Genomic DNA, 18685 nt, shown 5'->3' with positions numbered 1-18685 from the left:
TAATGTAGGCTACTTCGGTGGTAGTATGGGGTTACAGAAGAAATCATACGACAGATAGACCGACGACAACGTCGCTTTTTCATACGTCAGTGGACTAATTTGCCTAATCTTCGCGGGTCTTTAGACCGTGGTGGAAACGCAGACAACAATGGGCTGAAGGAACCTTTTAGTTCCTTGAAAAGTAGTTCCTGGGACTAAAAGTTCTGGGTACTTTGGGTGGAAACGTGGCTCAAGTGGTTTGATTGTTTCTCTGACGTTAGTTTGTTTGGAGCGGCAGTGTAGCATAGAGGGTAAGGAACTGGGCTTATAACCAAAAGGTCATATGTTTGATTCCTAGGTAGGACACTGCCGTTCTACCCTTGAACAAGGTACTTAACCTGCTTTGCTTCAGTATATGTCCAGCTGCATAAATGGATGCAATGTAAACGCGGTGTAAAATGTTGTGTAAGTTACTCTGGATAAGAGTGTCTGCTAAATGCCTGTAATGATAGTAACCATTATGAATACATTTTTAACATAGTTCTTCAAAAGAACACCATTTGACTGAAATACAGGGCTTTGTCAAGAACAGAGAATGGGTAAACAATAGTGGTGCACAATTCATGAATTTTTATGGCTGATTCTGGTTGCCAGGTTTTAAAAGTCAAATCAGCTGATTTCAATAGCCAATTTTTTAAGTTTCTTATTACATTTTTTCAAAGCAACAGGTAACAAAGAAAACATTAAAGCCGCAAGCGGCGTTGGGAGGGGTCCAAGCATTGGCACTATCGCGCCCCCTATGGAGCGATTTTAAAATGGCTTTGTTTAAATTTGTGCTAAGACTTACTTGCGTCACCATGGATGTGTCCTGGTCGCTTCCCATAAAGGCCTTTACTATGTCGTAACACTTAGATGGCCCGGCGTGTATGTACAGCTACAGTTGCAGCCGCAACTAAAAAAGGCGTCACACTAGTGTTGTCACGATACCAAAATTTTGACTTTGATACTGATACCAGTTTTAGTATCACTATACTCAACACTGAAATGATACTTGAAACTTAAACCATGCTGATTCGATACTTGGTACCTAACGATACTGAAATATCCTTAATAGATCAGAAATGTAATGTCCACAAGGGTTGACCTCATTTTCGAATTCACGGTTTATTAAAAACCTGGTTTATTAACAACCTTTAAGTTGAAGCCGGTTCAACATATTAATAAGCATAGGACTATAGTGTTACAACAATAAACAATAGACAAATATATTAAATATATTTCAATAATGTAACAACTGTAAACTAAATAATCTTTAAACAGGTCTTTCACTTTTAAATAGATCTAAAAACAGCATATTTTAATAACAATACAGCATCTTCCTATAATAAAATATTTACAAATTAGAACACCTATTGCTACTGAAGTGAACTGAGTCAAAGCTTGCGCTGTATCAACGAGTGAGTGCACAAGTGCAAGTCACCTCACTTGACAACCTTAGTTGCTACTGCCATCTAGCGAAGATTATGACAAATTACACCTTTCATCCTCTCAATCAGTAATGCGGGAGGCACATTTCCCTGGCTTTTACATTTGACACAAAATTACCGAATGTCGGAAAATTCTAATACCGAACAGTTTATTTTTTTAAGTACCAAAAAAATGCTGAAGTTTCGGTATACGGTGCAACACTACGTCAGACACATATTCGGACGGAGTGTAGCACAGTGGGTAAGGAACTGGGCTTGTAACCGAAAGGTTGCAGGTTCGATTCCCGGGTAAGGACACTGCCATTGTACCCTTGAGCAAGGTACTTAACCGGAATTGCTTCAGTATATATCCAGCTGTATAAATGGATGCTATGTAGATGCTATGTAAAAGTTGTGTAAGTCGCTCTGGGTAAGAGCGTCTGCTAAATGCCTGTAATGTAATGTAATGTAATATTCCCATCCATTGAACACTACGTCAGACACATATTCCAATCCATTGCTCAGTTTAGCAGAGAATGCACATATGTATAATAATAATACATATTTCAAATAATAGATAGGACATTGAGAAAAATCGAAACAAGACGAAATATCAACTCGCGACCTGCGTGCTGCTCGCAGAATAGCCTACCGTATTATTTATTTAGACACTGGCATATAGGAAAATTTTCGGTTACGCTGACCCATTAAACGCTATTCCAAAAGCAAAATCAGACATGTTATACATCGTTAGAAAGCTTGTACTCTCACCTACTGAATAAATGCATTGTCAATCAACCCAAATTGTACTAAAAAGGGCGACAACGCCAACAGGTGTGGTATTATGCACAGATATTTTTGAAGGTAGCTGACCCAGGCGTCACATATGCGCGTATATTTCATGTCCAAGACAATATATGACCACTCAGTCGCGAAAGGGACATCTCTACGCATAAAACCAATGGTAAGATTGTATACTTATTAAATGCTTAGTCCAAGATATTGAATGTATAATGACATGGTATAATTTAAAAAAACGTTTATTTTGTTATTCAGTGAGCAGCGTTTTCACTGCTGTATTGGCATATTTTAGGGCTAATGTCTGGTTTATCTTGTTGCTACGGAATATTACATTACATTACATTACAGGCATTTGGCAGACGCTCTTATCCATAGCGACGTACAACAAAGTGTATAATCATAATCAGGAACAAGTGTGTCGAAAACCCTAGAGAGAAGTGCCGTTCCAAGTGCAGGGAACAACCGCATAGTTCAACTTGGACCCTGTAAGTTAAACTGATTAACACTAACACAAACAAGAACAGCAACAATGCAGTCTATGCAAAAATACAAGCAATAGTTAAGACGAGTGCATTAACTAAGTCACCAACGAAACAGCTACCTAGTTACAACCTTAAGCTTACAGTCAATGTAGAGATTAAATTGAGAATACGATTTCTCTCAGCAAAATGACGGATTTAAAGACTAAACGAACTCACCCGATATTGTCTTCAAATGGATCCATGCCAAAGAAAAGTAATGATTCATCCTCTCAAAGCTTTTACTAACAAACTTTTAGCAGCAAAAAACGAAAGATCAACTCGCCATCCATGCTACCTGCTTCCTACGCTCAGAGCACCGTATTATTTATTTAGAGATTGGCAGAGTACAGCATAAATTGCGTCTTTTGTTTATATTCAATATTAGTAATTGCAGCGAGAAACTGCAGCTGTAGACACGAGATAGTGTGTTATGTTATGGTAGCAACGGAACGAATCGGACTGCATATGTATAACCGTCATTGTTTTATTATACCAGCGTGTTTTCGCGCGTTTGCACAGAAACTCAAATACTATCAATAAAATGGTTTAGCTATTTTTCAGCATAATGACAGATTCAAAGACTAAACGAACTCACCCGATACGGTCTTCAAATGGATCCATGCTCAAGAAAAGTAATTATTCAGTCTCTCAAAAAGCTTTTACTAACAAACTTTTGGTAGCCTAGCATGCACTCTGGCTGGCACTGTCTTCCATTGCTTCCCTGACGTTCAGACTGTCCCCTCACTGATAAAAACTAGACCCTACGGTGTCGGATTACTTGCGTCGCCATGGATGTCGCTTGCCGTAAAGAAGTTTACTAGATGTCGTAACACTTAGATTTGGAGATCCAGCTCTTCCGCACCCCAACTCATAAAAAAGTCCAAATGGCGGGCAAACAATATGGCGGACATAGGTGGTCCCAATGGCAAAGTTGTAGAGCATATTCAGATGCATCGGTCGATGAAGTTTTGTGTTGATCTGACTTACGGTGTGGGAGTTATGACCTTTTAAACATGACCCTTTGTTATAGCGCCACCATCTGGTCGACATAGGTGATTTGTAGTGCCAGAGTAGTGGGGGGCCATAGGAACCCACCTACCAAATTTGGTTGATCTACAACTTATGGTTGCTGAGCCTCAGACACTTTTAGCGAAGAAAAATAATAAGAATAATCCTAACAAATACAATAGGGTTCCACCAGCTTCGCTGCTTGGACCCCTAATAATAATAATCCTAACAAATACAATAGGGTTCCACCAGCTTCGCTGCTTGGACCCCTAATAATAATAATCCTAACAGATACAATAGGGTTCCACCAGCTTCGCTGCTTGGACCCCTAATAAGATTGTTTATTCGCTCTATAGGTTACCAATACATTCATATACTTATTACTAATTTCCATCCATCCACCCATTATCTATACCCGCTTATCCTGAGAAGGGGGGTGCTGGAACCTATCCCAGCGTGCATTGGGCAAGAGGCAGGAATACACCCTAGACAGGCTGCCAATCTATCGCAGGGCACACACACCATTCACTGACACACTCATGCCTATGGGCAATTTAGAGTCTCCAATTAGCCTCAGAGATTAAAGCAAAAAAAAAAAAAAAAAAAAAAAAAAACTTCTGACTAAATTTTTTTTTAGGCCAAGTCATATTCTCCATCTACAATTTGTAAAACAAGTTACAGAGGAGGCCCCCACATTAGGGTGTGTGCACACACTGTCCGGCTTTCTCCTTTCTTTTTTTTTTTTAAGAAAAGGCGGGTGCCACGCCGCCTTTTTAGAGCGGCCGCTTTTTTTCCGCCATGCAGTCACTTCCGATTGTTTTTCATGTAAAAAAGGCAGAGGTAGCTGAGAAAAAGGCGTACAGTGTGTACACGCCCTTAGCCCTCGACGCCTGCTAAACAAGTAAAATTATGATATTTCAGCACCACCCCATGCATAACCATTGCTGCTGTTCCCTCATGCAGCCATCAAGTTGTAAAAAGGCTTTAACCTATACTTTAAATACTCGAGACCAATAGCGTATTGAGGGAAGAAAATGCTTTTGAACAGCTTTTCTATTGCCAGTTTGCTTTTACGTAATTTCAATGCTGTTTTCAATCTATGAAATAAAATTGATACTTTTTGCAAGGCTTGACTCAGTTTTTAGTCATACAAATAATCAACCATCTACATAAATAAAAACATATGCACTGAAAAGTTATCTTATTATAACACCAAACAAAACAATGTTCTTGTTTTAAGTGAGCCTCTTATCACTTAACAGAAAAAGACAAAAAAAAAATAAAACTAACAGCACCAGCATTTAAGAACAATAAGTGAAATTCTTGTGCAAAAGTCGCTGGAGTGCTTTTCACTTTTTCTGCTTTTTGGCAGTAAAACCATATGCCTGAAGCTTGGCTACACCTGATACCCGTTTCAGGGTTTTTTCTGTGGGACTAATAGGCTATTTAACACTAGAGCCACGGCGAAGTTAATCGGCGGATTACTGCGGGAGTGCGTCAAAGTGACGCTTTTATTTTTAAACGGAAAAAAAAGTCATGTATGTGTATTTAATTTTGAAAATCGGTACAGGGTTAATTTAAGGCAGGTCTTTGGAATCATAGTGATACTTAAACTTTGTGTTTTCGTTAGTATAATAATGTGTTTTCAGCTTATTTTGCATGACAGTGCCACGAATATAGCCTTGCTTCAGAAAAGACGTGCACCCATTCTCTCGCTCATACACACAAAGCAGTAGCCTAACCTCACAAAATGTAGCCTACATACAACGACGTGACGAAACCCTTCAAAACCCCTACGTCCCACTATAATGGCCACCCATTAAAAGTCTATCTGAATTTTATTTTCTTTTAATAATAACGTGTTATTCTCTTTCAATTATTCTTGAATTATGCTATGCATTGTGTGTGCTATAAGTTGATTATTGTATAATGAAGACGGATAGGACGTCCTCACAGGACAAGAGCTAGGGATGAGGGGAAATTAGTGTGCACATGCAGGTGAACACGGTGTTCGGGCTCATCTAATTGCAAACTGTCACGATTCTTAGCTGCTGGAATAAACTTTCCTTGTGGATTATTCTCGGTCGGAAGATGTGGGTGGTTGCAAAAGGATTGCTTTCTTCTCGTTCGTCGGAGTGGTGAGACTGCAGGTTACTCCTTTTTGAACCACGGATTCTCGCTCTTTCTTCGTCACAAACTTTGACTTTGATTGCAATCTTTAACTTTTTTCGTATTTGAACTATTTCTATTGCTTGCTGGATAGTAAGACTCTCGTAATTTGGGGGTTTTTGGGTATTTTGTTACGTTTATAAATGTATATTTTGGTGTTAATCTAACGTCGGCTTGTGTGTAGACTAAAGTTGAATGTGCGCGCGTCCGCAGAGACGTGATTAATTGATTAGCCTACTTCAATACACCGTGGGGCTATATTATCATCTCCAATTGTTTCGTTATTATACATATTATTGTTATATTGTCAAGAAAGGAAGTGTATGATATATATATATATATATATATATAATTACAGACATCCAAGTAGATTGTATGCCTATACAAATCAGCTACCTATCACCTGGTAGCGCGATTCCTAAGTCCCGTAACACCCCCCTCCCCTTGCTTTTTTCCCCCTTCGGATCTACACTGATCTCATACATGGCCTCTCTGGAATCCAATTGACAGAAATCTGTCGTAGCGACAATGAACTTTAATCCCTGTAGCCTACATGCATGTCTTTGGACAGTAGGGGGAAACCGGAGTAACCGGAGGAAACCAACACAGACACAGGGAGAACATGCAAGGCCCACACAGAAAGGCCCCAAGCCATGATTCAAACCCATGACCTTCTTGCTGTGAGATGCCAGTGCTACCCACAGGAAAAATACAAAATAAGTGTTGGCTTTCTTCCTTTTATTCATCCCAAATCACTAAAATGATAGAAATCTTCAAGAATAAAACAAATGGCCAAAATGGCAACCAAAACTACAAAGAAAAAGAAACCAAAACGACAAAAATGGGCACACACACACCACACCATGCATTTCACAGCTCCCAAACACCTCTCCTCTAGGCCTTAGAGCCAGACTTCTTATACAGCTCGTAATTAGGTAACAGCCCATAGCTGGTGTGATTGCACTGAACCACAGCTGTGGCCATACCTATCTGCATGGGACTGTCCTCAAGAATTTGAATGGAAGAAAAATGTATTAAAATAATTCTATAAAAATGTCAAAAATTTGCATTTGTATTCATTTTGAAGCATCACGGACACAAAAACCCCTGTCGCTAAGGTTAAAAGCTGAACAGCGGCCTCTAGTGTGAAGGAAAATGCAACACTGAGGACATTAGCCTGTTGTCCTCCTTTAGCCTCCATAGACATCCAGTCAAATGGAACCTCACTACTGCAGCTTCTCTCCTATCTTCACATTGAAAAAATGACACTTAGGAATGACGTCCTCTCACGTCATTAGACTAATCAGCCATTAAAATAAAATAAAATAAAACTTTTTTTTAAATGACATACCAAATCCAAAGTAAGCATGCTTAGTTGAAGCTAGAGTGTGAGGAGATTGTGTGTAAGATACAGAGAGAGAAGCTTGTGAAATGTAGCAGTGCAAATTTATTTATTTTTTAAATTGCAGTTTTTTTATTTAGGGTAGTCATGAGAGTACAAGAGGTTGTAGCAAAGAGTTACACCACATGACCAAAAGTACGTGGACACCAGAACATCACACCCATATGTGCTTGTTGAACATCTCACTCCAAAACAATGGCCATTAATATGGCTGCTATAACAGCCTCTACTCTTTTGGGAAGCATGCCCACTAGATTTTGGAACACGTTTGCGGGGATTTGCTTTCATTCAGCCAAAAGAGCATTGAGGTTGGGCTATTATGTTCGGCATAAGGCCTGGCTCGCAGTCGCCGTTCCAATTTATCCCAAAGGTGTTCGATGGGGATAAGGTCAGGGCTCTGTGCAGGCGAGTTCTTCCACACTGTCAGCAAGGTGAGGATTAATTAAAATATGTTTCATTTTCAGAACCCAGCAGTTTTAACCGTTAAAACCCTCATTTGACATCTGGCACACTGAATCGCGAACACAAGTGCATCAATAGTTAAAACACACAAGTCACAACAAGTGTCCACGTCTAATCTAAAGACGAGGTTCAATTACCTTAAAACAATTAACAAAGGATACAGACATGGACAGTCACACAAGAAATGACTGAAACAGATATCAAACCACAGCTTTTGATCCAAAGTAATTCAAAATGCAGAAACCAAAAGAATCAGAGATGAAATGTAGAATGGCAGGCCTAGATGTAGGACTCGGATGCAACCTTCCAATTGTTACAAAAGCTACTTCCTTCCACGTCGCCCAAACTTAACTAACTGACCACAAGAAAGCCACATATTTTAACTGATGAAAAAGAAAAGGGGTCAGGGGCATGGGTATGTAGATAGATAGATAGATAGATAGAAACTTTATTGATCCCGTAGGGAAGTTCCCTTAGGGAAATTCAGGTTTCCAGTGAGTACAGCACCGTAAGTCAAAAAGTTAACAAATTAAACATCACACATCAAATATCAAACATAGAGATAGTAACAATATACATAAAATAAATAAAGAAAATAAATAAAGAATAAAGTAGCAGCGGTTATATAGAATAGCAGCGGTTGTTCCAGTTTAATTAAATAGGTAGTAAACAATAAATAATGAGACTGTTCAGTGTGATGATGATGATGTTCAGGTGATCAGGCCTAACTCTACTTCCTCAGACCTCAGACCTAACCTATCCTCCCCCACCCCCTCCTCTCCCTTCCAACTTTGGAGTTGTGCAGTCTGATGGCACGGGGAACAAAGGAATTTTTCAGTCTGTTCAGTCTTTGACAAACACACACGCAGATACACAGATTCACACCGAACTGGAACTAAGTGGTCTAGCCCAAACCATGAAAAGCAGCCCCAGGCCATTATTCCTCCTCTACCAAAATGTAGATGACACTATGCATTTGGGCTGGTAGCGTTCCCTTGGCCCCGTTCTCCAAATTTGTCCATCAGACTGCCAGATAGTGAAGTGATTCATCACTCCAGAGAACGCGTTTTCGCTTCTAAAATGGTATGTTTCATTTGTTTGAGCTAAGATAGACAATATTGTTTCTTGAAATTTGGTCTAATTTTGATAACAGTACTTTTTAGTGGCAAGCCTAGGTTTTTGCAAGTCTTAATAACGTATAGACACTGCTTTGTATGTGCAAGTAACTTGCAATTTTTTACGTTGGAAATGTGTTTGTCTTCAGATATGTTACAGCCTTCAGGAAAATAGCCTATTAGCAGTCTTTTGCAGGGGGTTTCACTGCACTTAATTTTATTTTATAATATTACTTACCTTTTTGTTTGCTGCTGGCTTTAATCTTGTTTTACCGTTGTGTGAGCATGTCTTAATGCTCATTAATTGGTAGGCCTATTCTCTATTCTGAGTTATTCTTTTTATAGGCCAGATAGTAGATTTTAAGATTATGAGTTATTATTAATCGTTACATGAAGGGATGGCCAGTTGAATATGCAATACCTAGTAGCCTGTCTCAGAAATATGTTTTTCTCCACATCCAATATATATGTGAAGTAGCAATGTTATTTGAATTGTAGTTATTTATTTAGGGTAGTTTTCTGTTATGGATGCTAATGAAATCAATGTTTAAGCTTGAAGTCAATACTCTCAGGTCCAAGTGACGACATGCCCACCCCCAAGACATCTTTTCTCAGGGAAACTCTGCTACGTGTAGTGAAGCTTCATTGAGCTGTAGTCCTGTAGCTACTGTCCTTCTGATCTGGATTGGAAGTTGTGGCGGATTTACCTTCTGCCATGTCAGGGGCCTTCCCCTGTAAGACTCTGGACCCAAGGCACAGGGGCCGGGCCATCAAGGAAGAGGCCGTTCTTACCACTTGGAATCTGGCATAAGACAAGACATGTTTTGTGAGTGACATCCAAATGTGCCTGGCTACATGTATACAATATGCTCAGACTACTTCTCAGCCCCATTTGTGTACAGTGCCCTCCAAAATTATTGACAATCTTGATAAAGATGAGCAAAGAAGGCTGTATAAAACAAACAATAGAGATAACAAACCAAATTGCATGATTCTTTAAAATTATATCCTTTAATACGAACACTGTTCAGAGAAAATGATTTAGCCTAAATGAAGCAAGACATTTGTACCATTTACAATACTAACTTAGATTTTGTTTATATGCATAATTAAGGAAGAAATAAAGTGCCGCAGATGCAATTTTCTCAGCGAAAAGGCAAAAATGAATTTGCTCTTTTCTTTAGTTTGGAATTAAATACTGAGAGATCCCATATATAAAACATGTTAAACTTATACATGTCCTGGATTAAAAAGTCCTTGACCACAAGTGCGTAAAATCTACGGGTGGATATGCAGAACTACTAAAGATCTATGAAGCAAAAAGTAAGCAGTGTGTCCAAATCAAAATGACTAAATTATTAATTGCTGCAAGTCACTATGTTCACCACAAACATTATTTTCGTCAGAAAACGAAATCCCTATGGGAAAAATACATTGGAAATCTGACAAGGGAACCCACGGCTCGAAAATGCCAATTTACTTCCGGGTTTTAGGACTACAAACTGTAACACTCTATTGCAAAAACTATCTAAGAAAGAAACCAGTACAATACAGCAAGATAAAAAATATCTTTGAATCATAGCATAGTTTGTTTCAGCTGTTAATTTGTTTATTTATAGAGTGTTGCAGTGAAGACGTCTTTTTGTAGGCCAACCCGGACGTTTCTTCCACTATGGGTTCCCTCGGCAAATTTCCAATGCATTTTTCCCATAGGGACTACATTTATTTAGTGCACTTGTTAATAGTGGACTTTGTGAGTGCTGAAGCATACCTCGCTCGTAGATATTGTTGAGCCTTGTGCTGAGTGATATAGAGGCTCATGTAAATTTGCCATTTGCCAAATTACAGATTATAGTGAACGTACATTTCAAAACATTCTCAAAATTATAGCTGTATCATATCCTATTTTCTGTGAGGTAAAAAGGTAAAGTTGTGACACATTTTGCTTTTGAGGAACTAGAAAGGAGGGGACATTCGTTTCAGAGAGTAAAGGTTTTGGAAAAAAACATTGTGGAGAAAACTTCCATCACAGCCTGTCAGTGAGTTACACACGAGTGGTGGGTGACACGATGTTCGTGTTAGGCTAGGCTTTGCAGTTGCTTAGAATAAATAGCATCATTACAAATATTGCTATTATGTGCAACTGTAGTTTTTTTCCATAGTATTAACATTTAGGCTACTTGAGAGAAAAATAAATGTCACCATTACATACAATAAAAAAAGATTTCTCAATTGTGAAGTATCTTGTGATGTGTTTATGTGTCGTATGCTATTATTCCGTGGAAACTGGATCAAACAGTATAAGTTAAATGGAAAAAACTAAAAAAGTATAAGCAAGAGATTGCTGTGTAGCAAAATAATACAAGTTATACTTTGTAGCGTAACGAATTACGGCTAAGTAAGGTACTTTTATTACTTTCAAAACGAGTAACGAGTAATATTACACTTTGTAGTTAATATTTATAACAATAATAATGTTATGTTCCGGACTAATAGAATAGAACACTCCCCACCCAAGAACACCAAAAACTTCAGCTGCTTTAGAGAAGCATGGTACGTGTGAATGTTCCATGAGAGCATTCTTCACTTTATACGTGCATTCATTCATGCATGCACGTATAAAGATGAGACACTTTTTGTGATGGGGGGGGAAGCTGTTCCGGCGTCTTGAGCAATGTGCTATCGACCAAGCTGGCAACGGAGTTGCGTACAAGTCACATGATGGCAAAGGCAGCTCTGAGCTTACAAACTCCGTGGCGACCAGCAGCTCTTTAGGCTAGCTCTCTGTCAGTTGGTCGGTCGGTCCACTAAAATGTCCTCCTGTGGGTGCATGCGCGGTCGCAGCTATTGCGGATTTGCGCTTGTTTTTACGAATGTTTTATATTTACTATTAACATTTACTAATGTTTACTAATATTAACATTTACTAATGTTTTATATTCAGGGTTTCCGCCAGTGTATTGCAAGCCCGGCGGGCCGCTGGGCCTAAATAGACCCCCTGCCGGGCCTAAGCATCAGGGATTTTTTTTTTTTTTTTTTTAAACATATTTTTGTTTTTTAAACTAGTTACAGTGGGGCGGCTTGGTTGGAAAGCTCACCAGCAACATCTGTTGGTTAAAACGTGAACGCACTATAGGAAAACAGCAGGTCTGTTCTTTACCCTCATTGTGCATAGAGTGACGTTCAACACTTGATGCTTCCAACTATCACAAGCTAACGGTACCTAGCAAGGCACCATTTCTTTAGTAGGCTAACTAACCTCGTTACAAACTGTGTTATCACTTCATCTCGTCGGTAAGTACATTCTTTTTATATTAACTTAAGCAGTGTGTAGGTAACGTTAAACTAGTAGCATGAATGTGACGTTCGATACATTGTAACATTACATGATGTAGTAATCGCCATCTAAATAACGACTTCACTTGTTTATTAATAACGTTAGCTTGGTGACATTGATGTGCACGACAACGTGGTCATTTAGCTAACTTAGCTAGCTAGCCAAACAGTCAGCATAGATAGATATTTTGTTGTTGAAACGCGCCCAGCATTCCAAGGCTGTACATTGTTGTAAGATTCAGTAGCCAATAAGTAGGCAGTGTTGTGCATATCCCGCTCTTACAGCTCGTTTCCAGCCCGTCTTTTTTGTCAGTGACATTTCCTTCTGACATCTACGACGGCAATTGCAAACACAACATTTATTTTGCCTTTTTGTATAGCTATTTCCATGGATAAAATCGCATTTATTTATTTATTATTTATTGGTAAAAACATTTACTTCATATCCAGGGAGATAGCCAACTACTTGCACGTTACACAGTGTTTCCTGTGGAATTGATCTCTTGGTGTGGTGGTGGGTGTCCGAAAGGGGGGGGGTGGGGGGGGGCGGGGGTGTAGCAAAGGCAAAAAAGTGTAAAGCCGCGTTTCCACCGCAGGAACTAGGGTCTAAATTTAGTTCCGGGGGCCCAAAAAAGTTCCTGCTCGGGGGGTAGTACTTTCCAAAAGTACCGGAACCTTTGGGGTGGGGCGCAAGCGCTGAAAATTTCTGATTGGTCGACTACTTGCAGTGTTATTTGTTTTATTTTAACCGCCATGTTTAAAAATCTGCAGCCGCAAACCAATTTATTTTCATAATAACTTCAAATCAAACTTGTATGTTATGCGGCGCAGTAGCCTAGTTTTGGTTATAGCCTGCCAACGTCTTGGAATTATAACGTGTGCTCTTCTGTTCTTTTCTTGCTTTAGTATTCGTTTTATAAAATGCTAAGCATTCGTGCTGGGACAGCATATTACGTACCAAAACATTCAAACGGATTAATTCGGTTGCTGAATATTTTCTTCCGGATTTTCTTTGTTAGCCCGTTGTAATTGGCTCAAAACGTTTGATACAGTTATGTGAGGTATGCGGTAGTTCTGCGTAATTCACATTGGTGATACAGTACCATAACCATAGTCCATAGTCTATGCGAACCATGCACCATAAATTAGTCCATAGTCTCCCTGGTCTTTTTGTGGAATTGAAGAATGGCAGAGTAAAATTACGGCAGTCTGAAAAAGCTAAAGGGACGATTACTAGAATTAACCTGTTATATTACCCTGACAAAAAGTGCGGAAGGTGATTTCCAATTTGCTTTTACTGTATCACCAATGTGAATTACGCAGAACTACCGCATATCTCACATAACTGTATCAAACGTTTTGAGTCAATTACAACGGGCTAACAAAGAAAATCCGGAAGAAAATATTCAGCAACCGAATTAATCCGTTTGAATGTTTTGGTACGTAGTATGCTGTCCCAGCACGAATGCTTGGAATTATAACGTGTGCTCTTCTGTTCTTTTCTTGCTTTAGTATTCGTTTTATAAAATGCTAAGACATTGGCAGGCTATAACCAAAACTAGGCTACTGCGCCGCATAACATACAAGTTTGATTTGAAGTTATTATGAAAATACATCGGTTTGCGGCTGCAGATTTTTAAACATGGAGGTTGAAATAAAACACTGCAAGTAGTCGACCAATCAGAAATTTTCAGCGCTTGCGCCCCACCCCAAAGGTTCCAGTACTTTTGGAAAGTACTACCCCCCTTTTTTGGGGGTAAAATAAAGCCCCCGGAACTAAATTTAGACCCTAGTTCCTGCGGTCGAAACGCACTGAGTTCCTCAAAAGGTTCCTAGTTCCGGGGTTAAGTTCCTGCGGTGGAAACACGGCTATTGACAGCCCATGCAAGAACCACGTCAAAGGACCAGGAATAAATTCTATCATTATTTATATTCCTTTTAAAAATATTTTAAATATTGCAAACGTATTGTTATCATTCATTAATGCCTATTCCTTTCGTTTATGTTCTGAAATCATAGTCCTACATAGTTATTATGCAAGTAGAAAAATTGATATAAGGGTTAAAATGAAATGCATCCATGTTAAAATACCACACAATGGAAAAAAATATCCTACATGTTGCACATGTTGCTATTATGTGTAACTTGATCTTTTTTTTAAAATGTTACACTTAGTATTCACATTTAGGCTATTTGAGACAATATAGGCTACATAATTATCAAAGTTTTAATTGAAAAGATTAATGTAACATGTTATGGATTTTACACCCCATCAAGGAATTGGCTTTTCACACACCACACCATGCCCCTCACACCTGAAACTATAATGGCATGGTTATAATAATTTCTATTTTAATTACTATTGGGCTACAAAAACAGAGCTATAAAGGAGAAGCATAATTATTTCAGCGACCAGTTCGGTTTGGTATCGGTTGCAAAGATGTACAGACGACCACAGCGATACACTGCCAAGCAAGCTTTAGACCTGATTCAGAATGCAAATGAAATGCATTCGGGCAATGAGGAGATTGAGCTTGATATTGAATGTGATTCAGGTTCTGATTCTGAAGTCGAGAATGAGGCTGAGCTTGTCTCAGAGAGAGACGGAAGGGCAAACGATGGAACAGTAGAACAGACTGCTGGTAATGCTCTGGGCAGAGAAATATCATGCAATGTCTTACGAAAAAAGAATTGGGCCCTATACGAGGCATCAGTGGTGGTAAAAGCGTGGATTTAGAAGACTTTTGGTCTTCAGACTTGGGAAATCCATTTTTCAACAAAACTATGTCACGGCAAAGATTTCGGGACATCATGCACTCTCTCAGATTTGATGACAAGGACACAAGGGCAACACATCTTGAGAAAGACAAATTTGCCATGATTTCCGAAATCTAACTAATTTGTAACAGTACTGCATGTTACACTCCAGGAGAAAACATAACTGTTGATGAGCAGTTGTTCCCTACCTAAGCACGGTGCCGCTTCATGCAGTACATAGCTACTAAACCAGACAAATTTGGAATAAAGTTCTGGATAGCAGCTGACGTTGAAACCAAATATATGCTGAACGCTTTCCCATACCTTGGGAAATATGAGACCAGGCCTGACGGCGAACAATGCGCCTTGTGGAACCCTTCATCGGAAAAGGAAGAAATATAACCGCAGACAATTTCTTCACCTCAATAGCTCTGGCGAACAATCTACATGCAAAAAAAACTACATAGGTGGGTACCATGAAGGTACCCTTCTGTGAAGGCACAAAATAAAGAGAGATTTTCCACCACAATCTGGAGAGCTGAACACGGTTTATCAGTGCTAGCCCAAGAAAAATGTGTGCATCTTGAGCACTATGCACAAAACAGTATCGATCGACAGCAATCCAAAAAAACTGCCAGAAACAATCGCCCATTATAACGCCACAAAAATGGGAGCGGATGTTTTGGACCAGATGGCATGGCTGTATTCGGTCAAGGGGGGGCAGTCATCGTTGGCCAGTTGCCATTTTTTACAACATTTTGTATCTGGCTGCTATCAATGCCCATGTTTTGTATACGCAGTGCATGGAAAAAACAATTAGTAGAAGAAGCTTTATTCTTGAGTTAGCTAAGGAGTTGCATGGAAGTCACATGGCAAAGGCAGCTCTAGGCTTCCAAACTCCATGGCGTACCGTCCTAACGCCACTGTGCTGTCCACAAGCCCCCAACACACCGCAGCGAGAGCAGTCACTAAAAAGAAAACGCTGCCAGGTATCCAGATGTGGAGGGAACAAAACTTGTGACATCTGTGACAAGTGTAAGCGACTTGTCTGTGGCAAATGTACTAAAGTCCAACCCAAGCTCTGCCTTGAATGCTGACAATTCTGTATTCTGGGGCTGGGGAAGGAGTGAGGGGCGATTCCTAAATAATTCAGCTTGCTAGCTATATATTTAGCTAACGTTATATTTTCAAAATCGTTTTAATTTCCTAACATTGCGCCGTATGCTAGTGGTTTTGATATAATAAAGCAAGTTACTGAAGACACGTGTCTAGTCTTTTTACTTTGTTGCTATCTCAATGTAACTTTGTGTTCGTTGAAGTGATACATTGTACTGCATGCAGTTTTGAAATCCCACTTGTTCTGCTGTGTTTCGTAGTGAGCATAAAAGCATATTTTTCTGTCTTCATCTTTTAGTGCAGATTTTTATTTTGAACTTCAGCCTGCAACTCAGGATGCTGTTGTTATTGGCACTGCTGATTGGATTAGACGCACCATCGTCACAACTTAATTTGCATATTGCTCAAGACGCTGGAAGCACGGCCCCCCTCCCCAAAAACGGTCTCGTCTTTTTACTTGCATGTACTGCATTTCACCGGGTGAAATGTGACAGAATGAATGTGCGCTACGTGCGAACTAATGTGAACGGAACATTCGTGAAAATACCTCCAATATTGCGGTGTTGTTTTTTCATACATCCCATGCTTGTAACTGTATTATTTCTGGTGGCTAAGTCGCGGGGAAAACTCATTTGAACAACAAGATCCTTGCATGTATTTCTTCGCCAAGGTCTTGTCTATAGTGTGGTATAAAGCATGAGTTTTACGAATAGGTGTTTTTTGTAATTACGATGAATAGGAGACATGCGCCGTCTTTGGATTTCGAATCCCAAGGAGTTCGAACAGTCACACCTAGCTATGACCTGCTTGCCAGTGTACATGTTTTCTGGTGGCTATGTCACCGGAAAAACTAGTTTGAACAACATTTTTACATATATTTTTATAAAACAGATAACCCCACCCTAAACGTCACACAGGTGATGATGCATTTCCCTCAAACGACAGTGATTACATGCGAAGGGAAGCAGCTTATTTTTAAAATCGTATTATAGGAAACAACAGTTATATTCTGGCAAATTAGCGATTTATATGTTGTCATTTGACTATACTGTAAAGTCACGGTAATTTTAGGATAGCGCTTCCGATATTGCGTGTGTCGAAAATGCTGCGACGGAAGAAGAAAAAACTCAGAAGCCACATCTGTCCAAAATGTAAACAAGTCAGGCAGTTATCACGGTCGGGAAGAATTTCATGTCAACTTCACCGCGCAAAATAGCCTAATCTAGCTATGGAGCTATGGAGAAATTAGTCAGATAGCAAAGAAATTTGCGAGTCAGTCGACAGTGCACTTCGTGGCATAATCAACTACAATAATAATCCACTGCGATGCAAATACAACTGACATGTTATTAACTAGTAGAAACGTTAACTTAACTACTACATATTGCTTATCCTTGAATAGCCTACTCACCTTGATGGCAGCATGTCTTCGCTTACACCTAAACAAATAACCGAATATAGCTTCCCAACAGAAATATGGAGGAACCGGAATGATGGAGAGTTCCCTCCAACAACTGAAAATTTATAATGCACTTCCGCACAGATATGACGCGTAACCATAGACTTGTATATTTAACTAGAGACAAGATTTCCTTCAAACCAGGGGACCAGGGATTGCCATTCTCAGTGAAGCTCATAAACTCCAGTGGTTACTCAAGGTATTGCAGTTTAGTAAGCCTCTGGTGCCAAAAAGCAAATTTCCCCATTCAAGTCCATTCAAAACTACGAATTTACCCTGGCCAAATTAAATTGTTTTGGACAGAACTTTTTATCTCTAAAATTTCTTCACACTGATCTAATTACGACTCAGCCACAGAAGAAGATATAGGATTTTATATTTCATTCCAATTTGGTCCGCATAGTTTTACGTCACAGTGCTCGTAACCATAGACTATATGCTCGTAACTGCTATTTTTTACAGTCTCTGGCTGAGACAAGCACACCCGCTCGTCTCATAGCCTACGTGTCCGGGTATAAGACTGTACATGACTCATCGATGTAGAAAAGGGTTGAATTCAGAGTTGCTTGCACGGAACCAATATATCTACGCAGAGTATTAAACCATGACCTAAAACAACATGAATCCACCGCCATTATTGTTTTGATTATGTTGTTATTTTGATATATTAATAATAGTAATGTTACCTGCCATAATTTTCTTTTGTCCGTTGTTCATGGTGATGACTCGTAACAAATAAATATTTAGTAGCTAATAAAGCTAGCATATGTGGCTCTTAAATTAAGATTCTGTTATGCTGATTCCACAATATTATTTAGATTACATTCTCATTTTGATATTTCTACTAATAGCATAATATCATTAAAATGCTATTAGTTGTAATATTTCTGTCTTTGAATGATGATGGTGCTGATGATGACAACGTAATCACAGGCTATGAAAAATAAACGGGCCAACATAAATTAAATAATGAGAATAGGCTATATTTAATTTGTTCTTTAATTATCTTTCAAATAGCCTACTGCTGGTTAAGATGAAGTGGTGATGAAGATGTTATTTACAAAGATAATGATTGTATGAATATAATACATAAG

At 39.1% G+C, this 18685-nt stretch overlaps 1 protein-coding gene across 3 annotated transcripts in view; it reads right to left on the bottom strand.

Moving 5' to 3' along the window:
* Positions 1–17701, bottom strand: part of acot9.1 (acyl-CoA thioesterase 9, tandem duplicate 1) — a 70437-nt gene extending 52736 nt beyond the window's left edge. For 2 of the 3 annotated variants that reach the window (XM_035413615.1, XM_035413617.1), the window contains exons 1-2: positions 17544–17701; positions 9631–9725 (exon numbers count right to left, since the gene is read on the bottom strand). In XM_035413615.1, coding sequence (XP_035269506.1) covers positions 9631–9725; positions 17544–17692 — 244 coding nt within the window. In that variant the 5' untranslated portion in view covers positions 17693–17701. The remainder of the gene's footprint in view (positions 1–9630; positions 9726–17543) is intronic. The other variant, XM_035413618.1, reaches the window with a different exon arrangement.
* Between the last annotated feature and the right edge of the window lie 984 nt (positions 17702–18685).

Source organism: Anguilla anguilla, chromosome 4 (genome assembly GCF_013347855.1).
Source record: "Anguilla anguilla isolate fAngAng1 chromosome 4, fAngAng1.pri, whole genome shotgun sequence".
In the NCBI taxonomy this organism is placed as follows: Eukaryota; Metazoa; Chordata; class Actinopteri; order Anguilliformes; family Anguillidae; genus Anguilla; species Anguilla anguilla.
Note: the sequence above shows the minus strand (reverse complement) of the source record. Positions and strands in the feature narration are given on the sequence as shown.